Source organism: Panthera tigris, chromosome F3 (assembly GCF_018350195.1).
Source record: "Panthera tigris isolate Pti1 chromosome F3, P.tigris_Pti1_mat1.1, whole genome shotgun sequence".
Classification (NCBI taxonomy): Eukaryota; Metazoa; Chordata; class Mammalia; order Carnivora; family Felidae; genus Panthera; species Panthera tigris.
The window spans coordinates 27,787,252-27,799,351 of NC_056678.1; the positions used below are offsets into that span (position 1 = coordinate 27,787,252).

At 35.7% G+C, this 12,100-nt stretch overlaps 1 protein-coding gene across 3 annotated transcripts in view; it reads left to right on the forward strand.

Annotated features, from left to right (window-relative positions):
* The window catches only part of ACBD6 (acyl-CoA binding domain containing 6), a 203,191-nt gene that overhangs the window by 81,294 nt on the left and 109,797 nt on the right, over nucleotides 1-12,100 (forward strand). For all 3 annotated transcript variants that reach the window (XM_007096192.2, XM_007096193.2, XM_042975537.1), the window contains exon 5: nucleotides 5,185-5,290. In XM_007096192.2, coding sequence (XP_007096254.1) covers nucleotides 5,185-5,290 — 106 coding nt within the window. The remainder of the gene's footprint in view (nucleotides 1-5,184; nucleotides 5,291-12,100) is intronic.

Consider the following 12,100-nt stretch of genomic DNA (forward strand, 5'->3'; position numbering starts at 1 on the left):
GCTGGGAAATGGTACGCAAGATCTCTCTGTATTATTTCTTATATTGCATGTGAATCTTCAGTTGTCTCAAAATAAAAAGTTTAATTAAAATTCTGATCTTGATTTAAAAATACGTGAATAGGGTCTTTAACAGAAATTTTATGTCATTCCTTTTTCTCCTTTAATTCTACTTCTCCCACACAATTGTATTTTAAAGTAATACATTTTTATGTAATCTTATTGCACTATCATAATTCTCTGTAACAAAAATATGTATATAAGTTGGACTTTTTTAAAATGTAATTTTCTTTGACCCAAAACTATGCATTAAATCTTTTCCCATTTGAGTTATCACTTTAATTCTTCCTTTTTTTGTTTTTAATGTTTTGTTTTATTTTTGAGAGAGAGAGCATGTGCATGAGAGCAGGAGAGAGGCAGAGAGAGAGGGGACAGAGGATTCAAAGGGGCCTCTGTGCTGACAGCAGAGAGCCCAACATGGGGCTCGAACTCACAAACTGTGAGATCATGACCTGAGCTGAAGTCAGATGCTTAACTGACTGAGCCACCCAGGTGCCCCATCACTGTAATTATTCCTATACAGCTGATCAACATACATCATAAATATTATTAAAAAATTATTAAACATAAGTAAACTTTAATCGAAAATAGGTCTTAATGAGGTGGGTGAAGCTTTTAAAAATAGTTTAACACAAAATATTACTTTTTATTAAAATGAGACAGAGATCAGCATCAAGTCTGTTTTTAGCTTTGTTTATTTCAGCCCTTCCATTCTCTAACCTTAGCTATAGAATGTTTCCCAACGCCAATTTTTCACCAGAATTGTCCCTTTATTTAGTACCAAGGAAGGTTTTCTATCTTGGGCTAATACAACCTACGTCTGATTTTTCCCCCAAACCTTTTCCAGTATATTAGTTAAACAGAGTATTTCTAAGCAAAAGAGTAACAGGCTTGATTAATAGTCATTGCTAAGTCTTATGGTTATACTTCTTACAAGTATACCATACTAAGGAGAGAGGTATATGCCTTTCTTATATAAACTAGGAGGGGTGTGATCAGAGCAGAGGGAATTTTGAGAAGGAGAATGGTGATAAAATATTTACCACAGTAGTCTCTTCAGGTAGATCAGTTAAGGAAAAAAAAGTGCATTTATTTCCAAGTTTGAGCTGTAAATTGATTCACTTAAAATTTTTCTTTTCTCTTTTAGCTTAAAATTTTCATACCTGCATATCCCTTTATTTATTTTATTGTTTAAATTATTTTATTTTATTTTAGTGAGAGAGTGTGAAGGGGAGAGGGACAGAGGTGGGGAGAGAGAGAGAGAATCTCAAGCAGGCTCCATGCTCAGCTCAGAGCCCAACATGGGGCTTGGTCCCATGATCCTGGGATCATGATCTGAGCCAAAATCAAGTGTTGGACACTCAACCAGCTGAGCCACCCCAGCGTCCCAATTACCTGCATATCCCTGTAAAGGTCTTTGTGTGCCTCCACAGAGCATGCAGGTCCACATTCCTTAGTTTGAGGATTAGTGACATTTGTTTATTTATATTTGTGTGGGTACTGGCTTACTCTGTGTTTTCCTTCATTAAATAATTTTTCATTGCCTATTTACTGGCATTCTATTTTTTAGCTGATGGTGAGTTGCTTAATATATAAATTGAATATTTATTGACTGTATCTAGGAAATAGATATCTGAGCTAGTCCCATAAATGTGTTTTTTTAATTCTATAGAAAAGGTGAAATAGTAGTAGCTAATGGACTTTAGGTGGCCTGTTATGAGACCTGTTTGGAATATTCTTTGTTTGTTTATTTTTGAGAGAGAGCATGTGCGAGAGTGGGGGAGGGGCAGAGAGAGAGCGAGAGCGAGAGCGAGAGGGAGAGAGAGAGAGAAAAGAAGGGAGGGAGGGAGGGAATCCCAAGCAGGCTCATGCTGTCAGTGCAGAACCCATTGGGAGGCTCAATCTCACAAGCTGTGAGATCATGACCTGAGCCAAAATCAAGAGTCGGACACTTAACTGACTGAGCCACTCAGGCACCCCTGAAATATTCTTTTGGTAGGAAAATGCAATCTTTGTAGAAAGTGGTACAGATAATATTTTTATGAGTGTGCAAAGATCTGTTCTTCCTATGATTGATGAAAGACAACCATACTTAAACACCATTCCTCTTTCCATAAGGGTGTGTTCTCATATTTCAAAAGAATTTCAGAGAAAACCAGTGACTTTTCTTCCCTTCAGATACACAATTGTGTATTCTGTCAATTTCCAAAAATTTGGAGTAGAGAGAGACATTCTGTCTTTTGCTAGGGATATTGGGATATCCTTGAGGGTAGCATCTTGGCCATAACTCATGCTTATCCATAGAGAATGGATACGGTCATGTCATCACTCATATTCAGCAAAGAGAGGAAGATAGCTGGCCAAGAATTATGAGAAAAAGGAAGATAAAGTGAGAAGATGTGGAAGAGAACTAACATTTATTTAGGTTCTACTGTATTTGGTAATGGCTGAGTTCATTTGCACGTTTTATTTAAAGTAAGTGTGTTTATAGAGGAAAAGATTGCCCATGGAATACTTTATTAACAGGGAAATGTAGAGGGGAAAAGAGAATTTGATTTGTAAACTGTACGTAATCTTGCTGACAAGAAAAGAGATGTGGAAAGACGTTGCTCCAGATGTTTCTTCATTTGGGACACTAGGTGGTGACATTGTATAAAGACAGCTTGGTTGCTGGCAGGAAGAGAGTCAAAACTTGGAGCAGGGAGAACTGTATTAGCAACTAAGCCCAAGAGTGTCAATTTTCTTTTTTATCTTAGTCACTTAACTTTGTAATACATTTGTGGTGATTTTACTAAATTTCTTTTTCATATTTAATTTGCATTGTGTATTCTACCCATAAGTATTTTTTAAGTCCTTTATGTGCCCGACAAACTTTGTGGTGATAACAGATGACAAACTGGTATTCAGATAAAAAAAAAATGTTCCTGCCCTCCAAAACATTCACATATCAAAACAAAATAATTTATGTAAGTGCTACATATAGGAAATATTGAAAATGTAAAATGAGTAAAATAACATTTTAAATAAGTTTGTACTATATTTACTCTTTTACTGCTTATGGCCTAAGTATACATACACATTTGGGATTCAGGAAGAGAGACCTCATAGATTCAGAAAATCCTCTCATCTGTGAATAACCCTTATGCGTTACTGGGTATGGGTAACTTACATCCCAGGGATCTTCCTTACTTTCCTTTCTGTTCCTCACCACTAACTTTCCATTATTTCCAAGTTCAAAACAACTAAGGAATAGTGTATTTTTTGTTATGACTTCAAATGATACAGTCCTTTCTCTCATAAAGTTGCTGCCTCTTGAATTAGAGTGCTCTGTCTTACTGGATTGGAGGGAAACAGGTCCCTCTTATTCCCAAGTCAGAATTCTTAATATGCTTTTTCATAGAAACAGTGGTTTTTTTTGTGTGTGATAAATATAGCTGAAGTGGTATTATATGCAGCCTTAATTTTAAAAATCATACTTCTCCTTTCTGGGGTTTTGGCCTCAGACTTACCTATTTTCTTTCAGAAAAAGTGATCTGGAAAAGTGTTTTCTCTTCTGTAAAATGGACATTTTCGAGAGACCATATGTTCCTTTTCTTCCTGGAAATCTACCTCTTTTTCTCCAGCTTAAAGCAGGCTGTTTCCCCTGTGTACTCGTATAAGCCTTTTTAAAGATCCATTTTTATTTTATGTTAATTGTATATGGATTTTATCATCCTAACTGTATTGAATGTAAAGTTTCTTGTTCATCTGTTACTAAACGGAATCTTGCCCAGTGCCTTTGCATGTAGTAGGTGCCCAGTTAAATACAGCACTTGCATAAGGAAAGCTTAGATGGTTAATACTAAAGTAGTGTGTTTTAAGTTAATTACCTCTGAGTGGAAATAACTTTTTATAGGGTATAAGGTATTTAAATTGGCTTTTAAGATAGGAAGACTCCTATGGCCAAATGCTTGCATTAGTGATGAATAGAAGCTATGGCCCTGCAGGTTGTAAAACATATTAGTATAATTTTTGAAATTCATCTTGCGTTCTTTTATGCCTGTCCAGAATGTGTAGTCCACATATAGAACAGTTTCATGGATAATATTCCAAATTACTGGTCCTTTGGAGAATTACTGATTTTTTGAGACTCTCATTGATGCTGTCCCTTACCCCCACATACACACAGCACACTCAGAAAAATGCACACACATTTACACAATTCTGTATACTGTTTCAGAGAACTCATAGATCTCATGTTAACTTCTACATTAGGTTGTAGAATAGACTAGCTGGCTAGTCTAGATGTAGCTCAATACAATAGAAAAACATACCATATACAAAATCAGCTGATCTGAGTGAGTTCTAGCTCTTGTTCTACCTTCAATAAATGTGATGCCATTTGGCAGGTCATATAGTCTCTCCTTACCTGTTTCTTTTTTGTGTGAAGTTGTTGGATAAGAGTGAATGAATTTAGTCGATCAGTATACTTAGAAGAGCACTTGTACATAGTATGCTTTCCAGTTTTTGTTCCTAGTCTTTGCTTCTAATATCTCATAAAAGATTGTGAATTTTGTGATGTTTTAATTATCTTTTCCTTAGGAAAATTGCTTTTTGTCTTTCCTTTAAGAAAATTACATTAGTGTGTGTGTGAGTGTGTGATTGTGTGTGTGTGTGTGTGTGTGTTTGCATGAACTTGAGTAGCAGCAATCAGCTTATTCTGTTATCCTGTAAGAAAAGTAATAAGCTGTGTCCTGATTTTTTAAAACCTCTGTATAGACAATAGTAAGTAACCTTGTTACTGCAGTGCTACTACTGAAAATTCTGAGTCAGGAAATTTGTGCCTGTCAGTGTGTAAAAAGGAACTGGGGAGAGGAAGAGGGCTGAGAAAAATGTACTAAAGTGTTATATCATTGTATTAGTGTAACTTGTTAAAGCAGATGAAACTTTTCCCTGTAATTATAGTTGCTAACAACTTTAGAGATGGGATATATTATGTCTTATGGAAAATCCATTATTGTTCATGTAAAATTCTTCATGAAAACAGAAATTCCATTGATGTTTGTCAGCAGTAAACAAGTTATGTTAAAAATATGTAACTTTTATGAATTAACCTAGTAAAACACTTTTTATTTTTACTCTAATTAGGGAAGAAGACAAAAACATATTTGATTACTGCAGGGAAAACAACATTGACCATATAACCAAAGTCATCAAATCGAAAAATATGGATGTGAATATGAAAGATGAAGAGGTATGGAAAACATGCCTTGTTAATTATTTTTTTATGCCTGCTGTTCTGCCCCAGTGTTTTTTTTCGAAATGGCTTATGAACTACAACTCAAAATACAGTGTAAGATTGTATCAGAATATTTATGTGAGATAGTGTCACTCAGTTAAGATGCTTTCTATGTATGTGTCCATCATCTTTCTGTTGATGTTGTGTAAGTTACTAGCTGAAGCTTGGTGCAGTCAAGTAACTTGTTTCTTCACAATAAAGGGAGAGACTGTTAATAAGTGAAATCTATAGATTGTATAAAAATATTTTTAAATAGTTTTCACATCTTCTATCATCACAACTTCTATCATTGTACTTTTTTTATTTAAAGATTTAAAAGACATTTTTTTAAATTTAATGTTTGTTTATTTTTAGTATATATGCTGCTGAAGTGAACACTAATGTTTGTTTATTTTTGAGACAGAGAGAGACAGAGCATGAACGGGGGAGGGTCAGAGAGAGAGGGAGACATAGAATCCGAAGCAGGCGCCAGCCTCTGAGCTGTCAGCACGGAGCCTAGCGTGGGGCTTGAACTCGCAAACCGTGAGATCATGACCTGAGCTGAAGTCAGATGCTTAACCAACTGAGCCACACAGACACCCCACTGTCATTGCATTTTGAACAAGTATATTGTCCTTTGCTCAGTAAATATATTTCTAGAATACTGTGTGTCAGAATTTTGGTAAATCCGTTCATTTAAATGTGAGCCCGCTACTTAAAGGGAGTCTGTACTAAATTATTTTGTAAAATATATTACTTTTTAATTTATTTGGTTTGTGAATAAAACTGTTTACATACAGAGCTTAAACTGTCCCTGAGTTACAGTTGTTAAAATAGGGAATAAAATTTACTAATTCAGTTTTAATCATTTTACTTACTCTTTGATAATGCAGTGTAAAATGATTGAAATGACCGAAAGGTGGTGATTGTTAGGAGGTGCTTCTTGCAGTGATCATAGATAATGTGAGGAGTAGATAAATAATCAATGTATGTATTAATTGAGAGCTCTTTATACAGGTTAGGCCTTATTTTTACCTCATTTTCAGGCTATATCTTTCCTGTAATACATATTGTCAATGACATCTGAAACTGAAAATATAAGACTATAATTCTGCAGTAAAGGGGGACCAGTAACAGTTGTGTTCTCCCCTAAGTAATGAAACAAACAGCTAAGAGAGATGTGGGTGGAGAAAAGTAGATTGTGAAATAATAAAACCAGGTCGGGTTTTTTTTAGGCTTTTTTTTTTTTATGTCTATTTTTGAGAGAGAGGGCCCGTATGTCCACACGTGTGTGAGCAGGGGAGGGGCAGAGAGAGAGGGGGAGAGAGAATCCCAAGCAGGCTCTGTACTGTCCTCGCAGAGCCCGACATGGGGCTCAATCCTACCAACCGTAAGATCATGACCTGAGCCGAAATTAAGAGTCAGACACTTAACCAACTGAGCCACCCAGGTGCCCCTAAAACCAGGTCTTTTGATTCCCACTAGGATGTGTTTTTTTGCCTTTCTGGATTAGACTACATTTTTGTCCCACTAAATCAGGTGTGACTGCTTTCCTTGATTTTATTGTTTTTTATTTTTGTACTTGTGAGTTAAGATTTTTATAAAATTAATACATGCAGGTAGTTCAAAGAAAATTAGTTCTATAAGTCTTATAACAAAAAAACATATTCCTTTGCTTGCACCCTTCTCACATTGATTCTAGCTCCCTTGAGGCAAAAACTCAGTTCTTTTAGTTGTTTCTTTTGGAATTTACCTGCATAATTCTAAATAATATACTTATATCTCTTGACATTACTGATTTTCCTCTATGTTATATTAAGATTTAGCTGTTTTACTCATATTCCCCACTCTTTCTCTCCCCACCCTCCTAACAACTATATCACAACTTTTAGTTTCAGCTTTCTGATTGCATTTCTATAGAATCAATGTTAAAATATTATTTTATAATTGTAATATAGCTATAAAGTAATTATGTTATTATTACTATGTAAATTATGTTCATTGCTGAGCCATAAGTGGTACTGTATGTACTAGTCAGCTTTTGCTGTTAGCCAGATTTCAGTGGCTAATAACTACATTTATTTCTTGCTCATATTTCAAAAGAGATTGGGATCAGTCAAGGCTCAGCTGGGTTTGCTAGCCTTATTTGGGTTCAGTTCATCTTAATTCAGCTGCCTTCTCATTCTCATACTGAGATCCAGTCTTAGTGGATAAACACTATCTGGGGCAGAACCAAAGGCAGACAGAATTAGACCCCACGCATACATTTAAAACTTCCGCGTGGGAGTAGCATGTGTCACATCTACTCACATTCTTTCAGCCAAAGCAAGTCATGAGGCCAAACTCCAAGTCTGTATGGTAGAAAGCCTATTCTGATTATGGTGCAATGGTGGGAAGGAAATGAATAATTATAAATTATGAATAATGCAGTCTATATACCATGGCACAGCATTCTGTTTTTCTTAAGGCTAATAGTTACTTCTTTTTTGCTTTTTTGTGTTATATCTTCGTATTTCTATCATTAATTCTTTCCTCAAATTGCCCAAAAGAGGTCTTCTCTGCAGATGTGCAAACACATCAGGTAATCAATCCCATATTGTTTTAGTGATAGCCCTTCTGGAACTCTCCTTTCTTCTTTAATCTCCATTGGTTGCTCTCTAGGCCTGTTGCATAGATGTCATCCTGGGATGATGCTTTACCACTGTCTTGGGAATTCTCTTCCCTTCTCTCCTGGATTCTTCTGTTTTCTGGATCCTGGGTCTTTATCTTTTATTGTTTACTTCCTTGTTTGGATGAAGTGTCTCCTTCAATAGTTTCCTTTTTTATTTGTTTCACAGTCTTGATGGTGCATTTCTTTCAGTAGCTTCTTGAGAAAGATAAATATTTTGAGATCTTCCTTGTTGAAAATGTTTTATCAGAGTTTTTGGCATATTCCACATGCTCAATAAATATTTGATGAACTAATGAATGATTCAGTGAATAATTAGAAACAGTATAATTGTGGTGAGCTTGACTACATGGGTTCAAGTCTTGGCACTATCATTTCCTAGCTATGTGACTTTTGTCACGTTTATTCTGTGTCTCAGTTTCCTAATGTGTAAAATGGGGATTGTGATGGTACCTGTCTTAGCATTGTTTTGAGGATTATGTTAATATGTATAAAGTACTTAATACTGGACACACACATAACAAACTGTTATCTGTTAGATCAATGAAAAATAAGAAAACAAAAGTTTTTATTTTGCCTTCACTTATTGCTTCTTCTCTCTTCTCGTTTTCTTTATGTAGATCCAAGTTATTATTTTCCTTCTAAAGAACTTCTTTTAACATTTTTTCCAAAGTCTGCTGACAACAAATTCCCTCAATTTTTGTTTGCCTTCATTTTTGAAGGAGAATTTCTCAGGATACATAATTCTAGGTTGGTGGAGCTTGTTTTCAAAACACTTAAAATATTTCACTCCACTCTCTTATTGTCTGCATGGTTTCTGAGGAGGAATCAGGTGTAATTCTTATCTTTCATTTATAAGTAAGGATTTTTTTCCTCTGCCTTCTTTTAGGATTTTTCTTTGTCTTTGACTTTTTATATATATATATATTTTGGTTTATTTTTATTTATCATGAGAGAGAGAAAGTGAGAGCAGGGGTGGGGCAGAGAGTGAGAATCCCAAACAGCCTCCTCACCATCATTGCCTAACCTGACACAGGGCTTGAACCTGTGAACCATGAGATCATGACCTGAGCTGAAGCCAGATGCTTAACTGACTGAGCCACCCATGCGCCCCTGACCTTCCTGGATCTGTGGCTTGGTGTGCAGCATTCATTTGCAGGAAATCGTCATTGTTTTATATTCTTCTTCTGTGCCTTTTGTTTCTTCTCCTTCTGGTGTCCCCATTATGTATATGTCACACCTCTTGTAGTTTTTACACAGTACTTGGATGTTCTATTCTGTTTTTTTTCAGTCTTTGTTCTCTTTGCTTTTCAGTTTTTTAGGATTCTGTTGGATATATCCTCTAGCTCAGAAATTCTTTCCTTAGCTGTATCTAGGCCACTAGTAAGCCCATCAAAGGCATTCTTTATTTCTGTTACTATTTTTTTTTTAATCTCTAGCATTTCTTTTTGTTCTTCTTTAGGATTTCTATCTCCTTGCTTACATTGTCCATCTGTTCTTGCACGCTGTCCATTTTATCTGTTAGAGTTTTTAGCATATTAATCATAGTTTTAAATTCTTAGCCTGATAATTCCAGTATCTTTGCCATGTTTGCTTCCAATAATTGCTGTCTTTGAATTGTGTTTTTTGCCCTTTGGTATGCTTTGTAATTTTTACTGATAGCTATACATCATATACCAGGTAAAGGGAACTTTTTAAAATAGTCCTTTAGTAATGTGGTGGCAAGGCTTGGGGGAGGGGAAGGGCTCTGTTGTCCTGTGATTAGGTCTCAGTCTTTAATGAGTCTATGCGTCTGGACTGTGAATCCCAACAAGTGTTTCTTTTTTTCCTCCCTGCTTAGGTGGAATAGGATGGCTAGAGTGGGCTAGATTTGAGTATTTCTCTTACTCCAGGTCAGTTGGCTCTGATAATACCCCAGCAAGTTAGACACTAGTTAACTAGTTTTCCCTGAAGGCAGACCTTGTTAAGAACAGAGTGCTCTGTCATATTTTAGAAGGATTCATTTTCCCCTCCAGAAGTGGGAGGGGAGTTTTCTTTGAAAGTTACTTTGGGAACCTGGCCAAGCTCCTGGAGGTAAATCTCACAAAGATTTCTACCTTCCCCACCATGAGTAGATCCCCCTGGAGTTTTTAACTCTCAAGAGTTGTCCGCACTGAGCCTTTAGCAATTTGTCATTATATTTTCTGCCTGGCACTGGTTCCTTGGGTGGTTTTCACTTGTGAAGCTCTGCTCTACAAAGTCGAGTCACCTGTCTGTCTCTTTAGTCTTGGGGCAGTGATTTGCCCTGTGTCCTCCCCTCTCTTATGGATCCAAGAATAGTTGATTTTTCAATCTGTTCAGCATTTTGCTTGTTGTTAGGATGGAGTGGCAACTTTCAGCCTCCTTATATTTGGAACTGGAAACTCGAAGTCCACTTAACTTTTCAAGGTCACTTTTTCCCTGGAATGTATTGTGCATGTACTAGATGTTCCCTATGAGAACTTTCCATCTTTCAAATAATAAACTTTATATGGTGTGTGTTTTAGTTCACAGAGTATTTTCACTTATCTTCCCAACAATCCTGTAAGTAGATGCTATCCTCATTTTACAGACAGGAACTAAATCAGAGTTGTCAAATACATATAATTGCTAAGTGGAAATGGGGGTCTGAGAGAGTGTTCTTTTTGCCACTGGATTTAAGAAGGACGTACAATTTCCAGTTGACCCTGCTAGTGTTATGCTCTGATTTGCAACAATTTCTTTTATCAAACAGTCCTAAAAGGCAAATGTACACATGACCTTTGCAAAGATCATTGGACAGCAGTCATAGGAATAAAATGTCTAGAACACAAATAGCTTCCACTAACACAATTTTTTTAAAGATAAAAGGACTTGATAAAATGTATTGCTTCTGTCATTCAGTTACTCTGGTGTAGTATGGCTTCCCAGGTCTTCCAGTTTGTTACCCATGCAGCTACCTTCACCCCCAGCCTGCCAGAACATTGTGTTTCCATGAACAGATGAAGTGCTTACACATTCATAGACTGAGACGCCAAGAATTCAGTTGGGTTCTCTCATTGCTCCAAGCAGATTTCTGCCCTCTCAGCCATGACATCTCAGGCTGGGCCTTGAATACTGATGGCAAGACTTTTATTATTAATCAGGGATTGGTATGAATTAATTTAAGAACATGAGGGAAATGAGAGCTTAAAATTAGAATCAAACTTAACATCCTAAATAAAATAAATGGTATTGCTTCATGACTTTTAAAGCTCTAGCAAATAAAACAACTTGTTAAGCCTTGATGATGAGCTAAAAGTATGCAATGTCAGAATTAAATTGCTAGCAAAATACTTTTAACCCCTTTATTTAAAAAAAAAAAAAAGGCATTTCCCTGCTATAATAAGTTGGGTGACAATTACAGTTTTGAAAGGACATCCAGTTCTTTGTGTCTATCTATTTGATATTTGAGCTTGAGAGATTTCATTACTGATTGCCTAGGATTCTTTGGGGTGGTATATGACTTTATTTAAAATGTTCATCCAGCAAGTTCAGCCCAATTTCATTCTTGCCCTTAGATGACTAAAAATTACATTTATTGCACTTAAAATTTGCTATAAGCTCATAAAGAAATTTAATTATAGTCATAAAATGATAAGTCAAAATCATAGAAATTTAATTTATAGTCATAAATGACTTGCTTGCATTTCCACATATTGAAATAAACAGTCATATACTGCTGGAAATATATATGTATGTATATTTGGATCTATAACTATCATGGCACATGAACCTATATATAAAATGTATTTAAAATAATCATATTTTATAATGAAGTTAATTTATTATGAATAAGTATAGTTCCTGGTGTGTGTGTATGTGTGTATATATATAATTTATTCAAGCTGTAATTACTAATATAGTAAAGCATGTATTTCTTTTTTTTTTTAATATAATTTATTGTCAGATTGGCTTACATACAATACCCAGTGCTCATCCCAACAAGTACTGTCCTCAATGCCCGTCACCCATTTTCCCTCTCCCCACACCCCTGTCCACCCTCAGTTTGTTCTCTGTATTTAAGAGTCTCTTGTGGTTTGGTAAGACATGTATTTCTAATATGAGAAAATTGTGTGGTG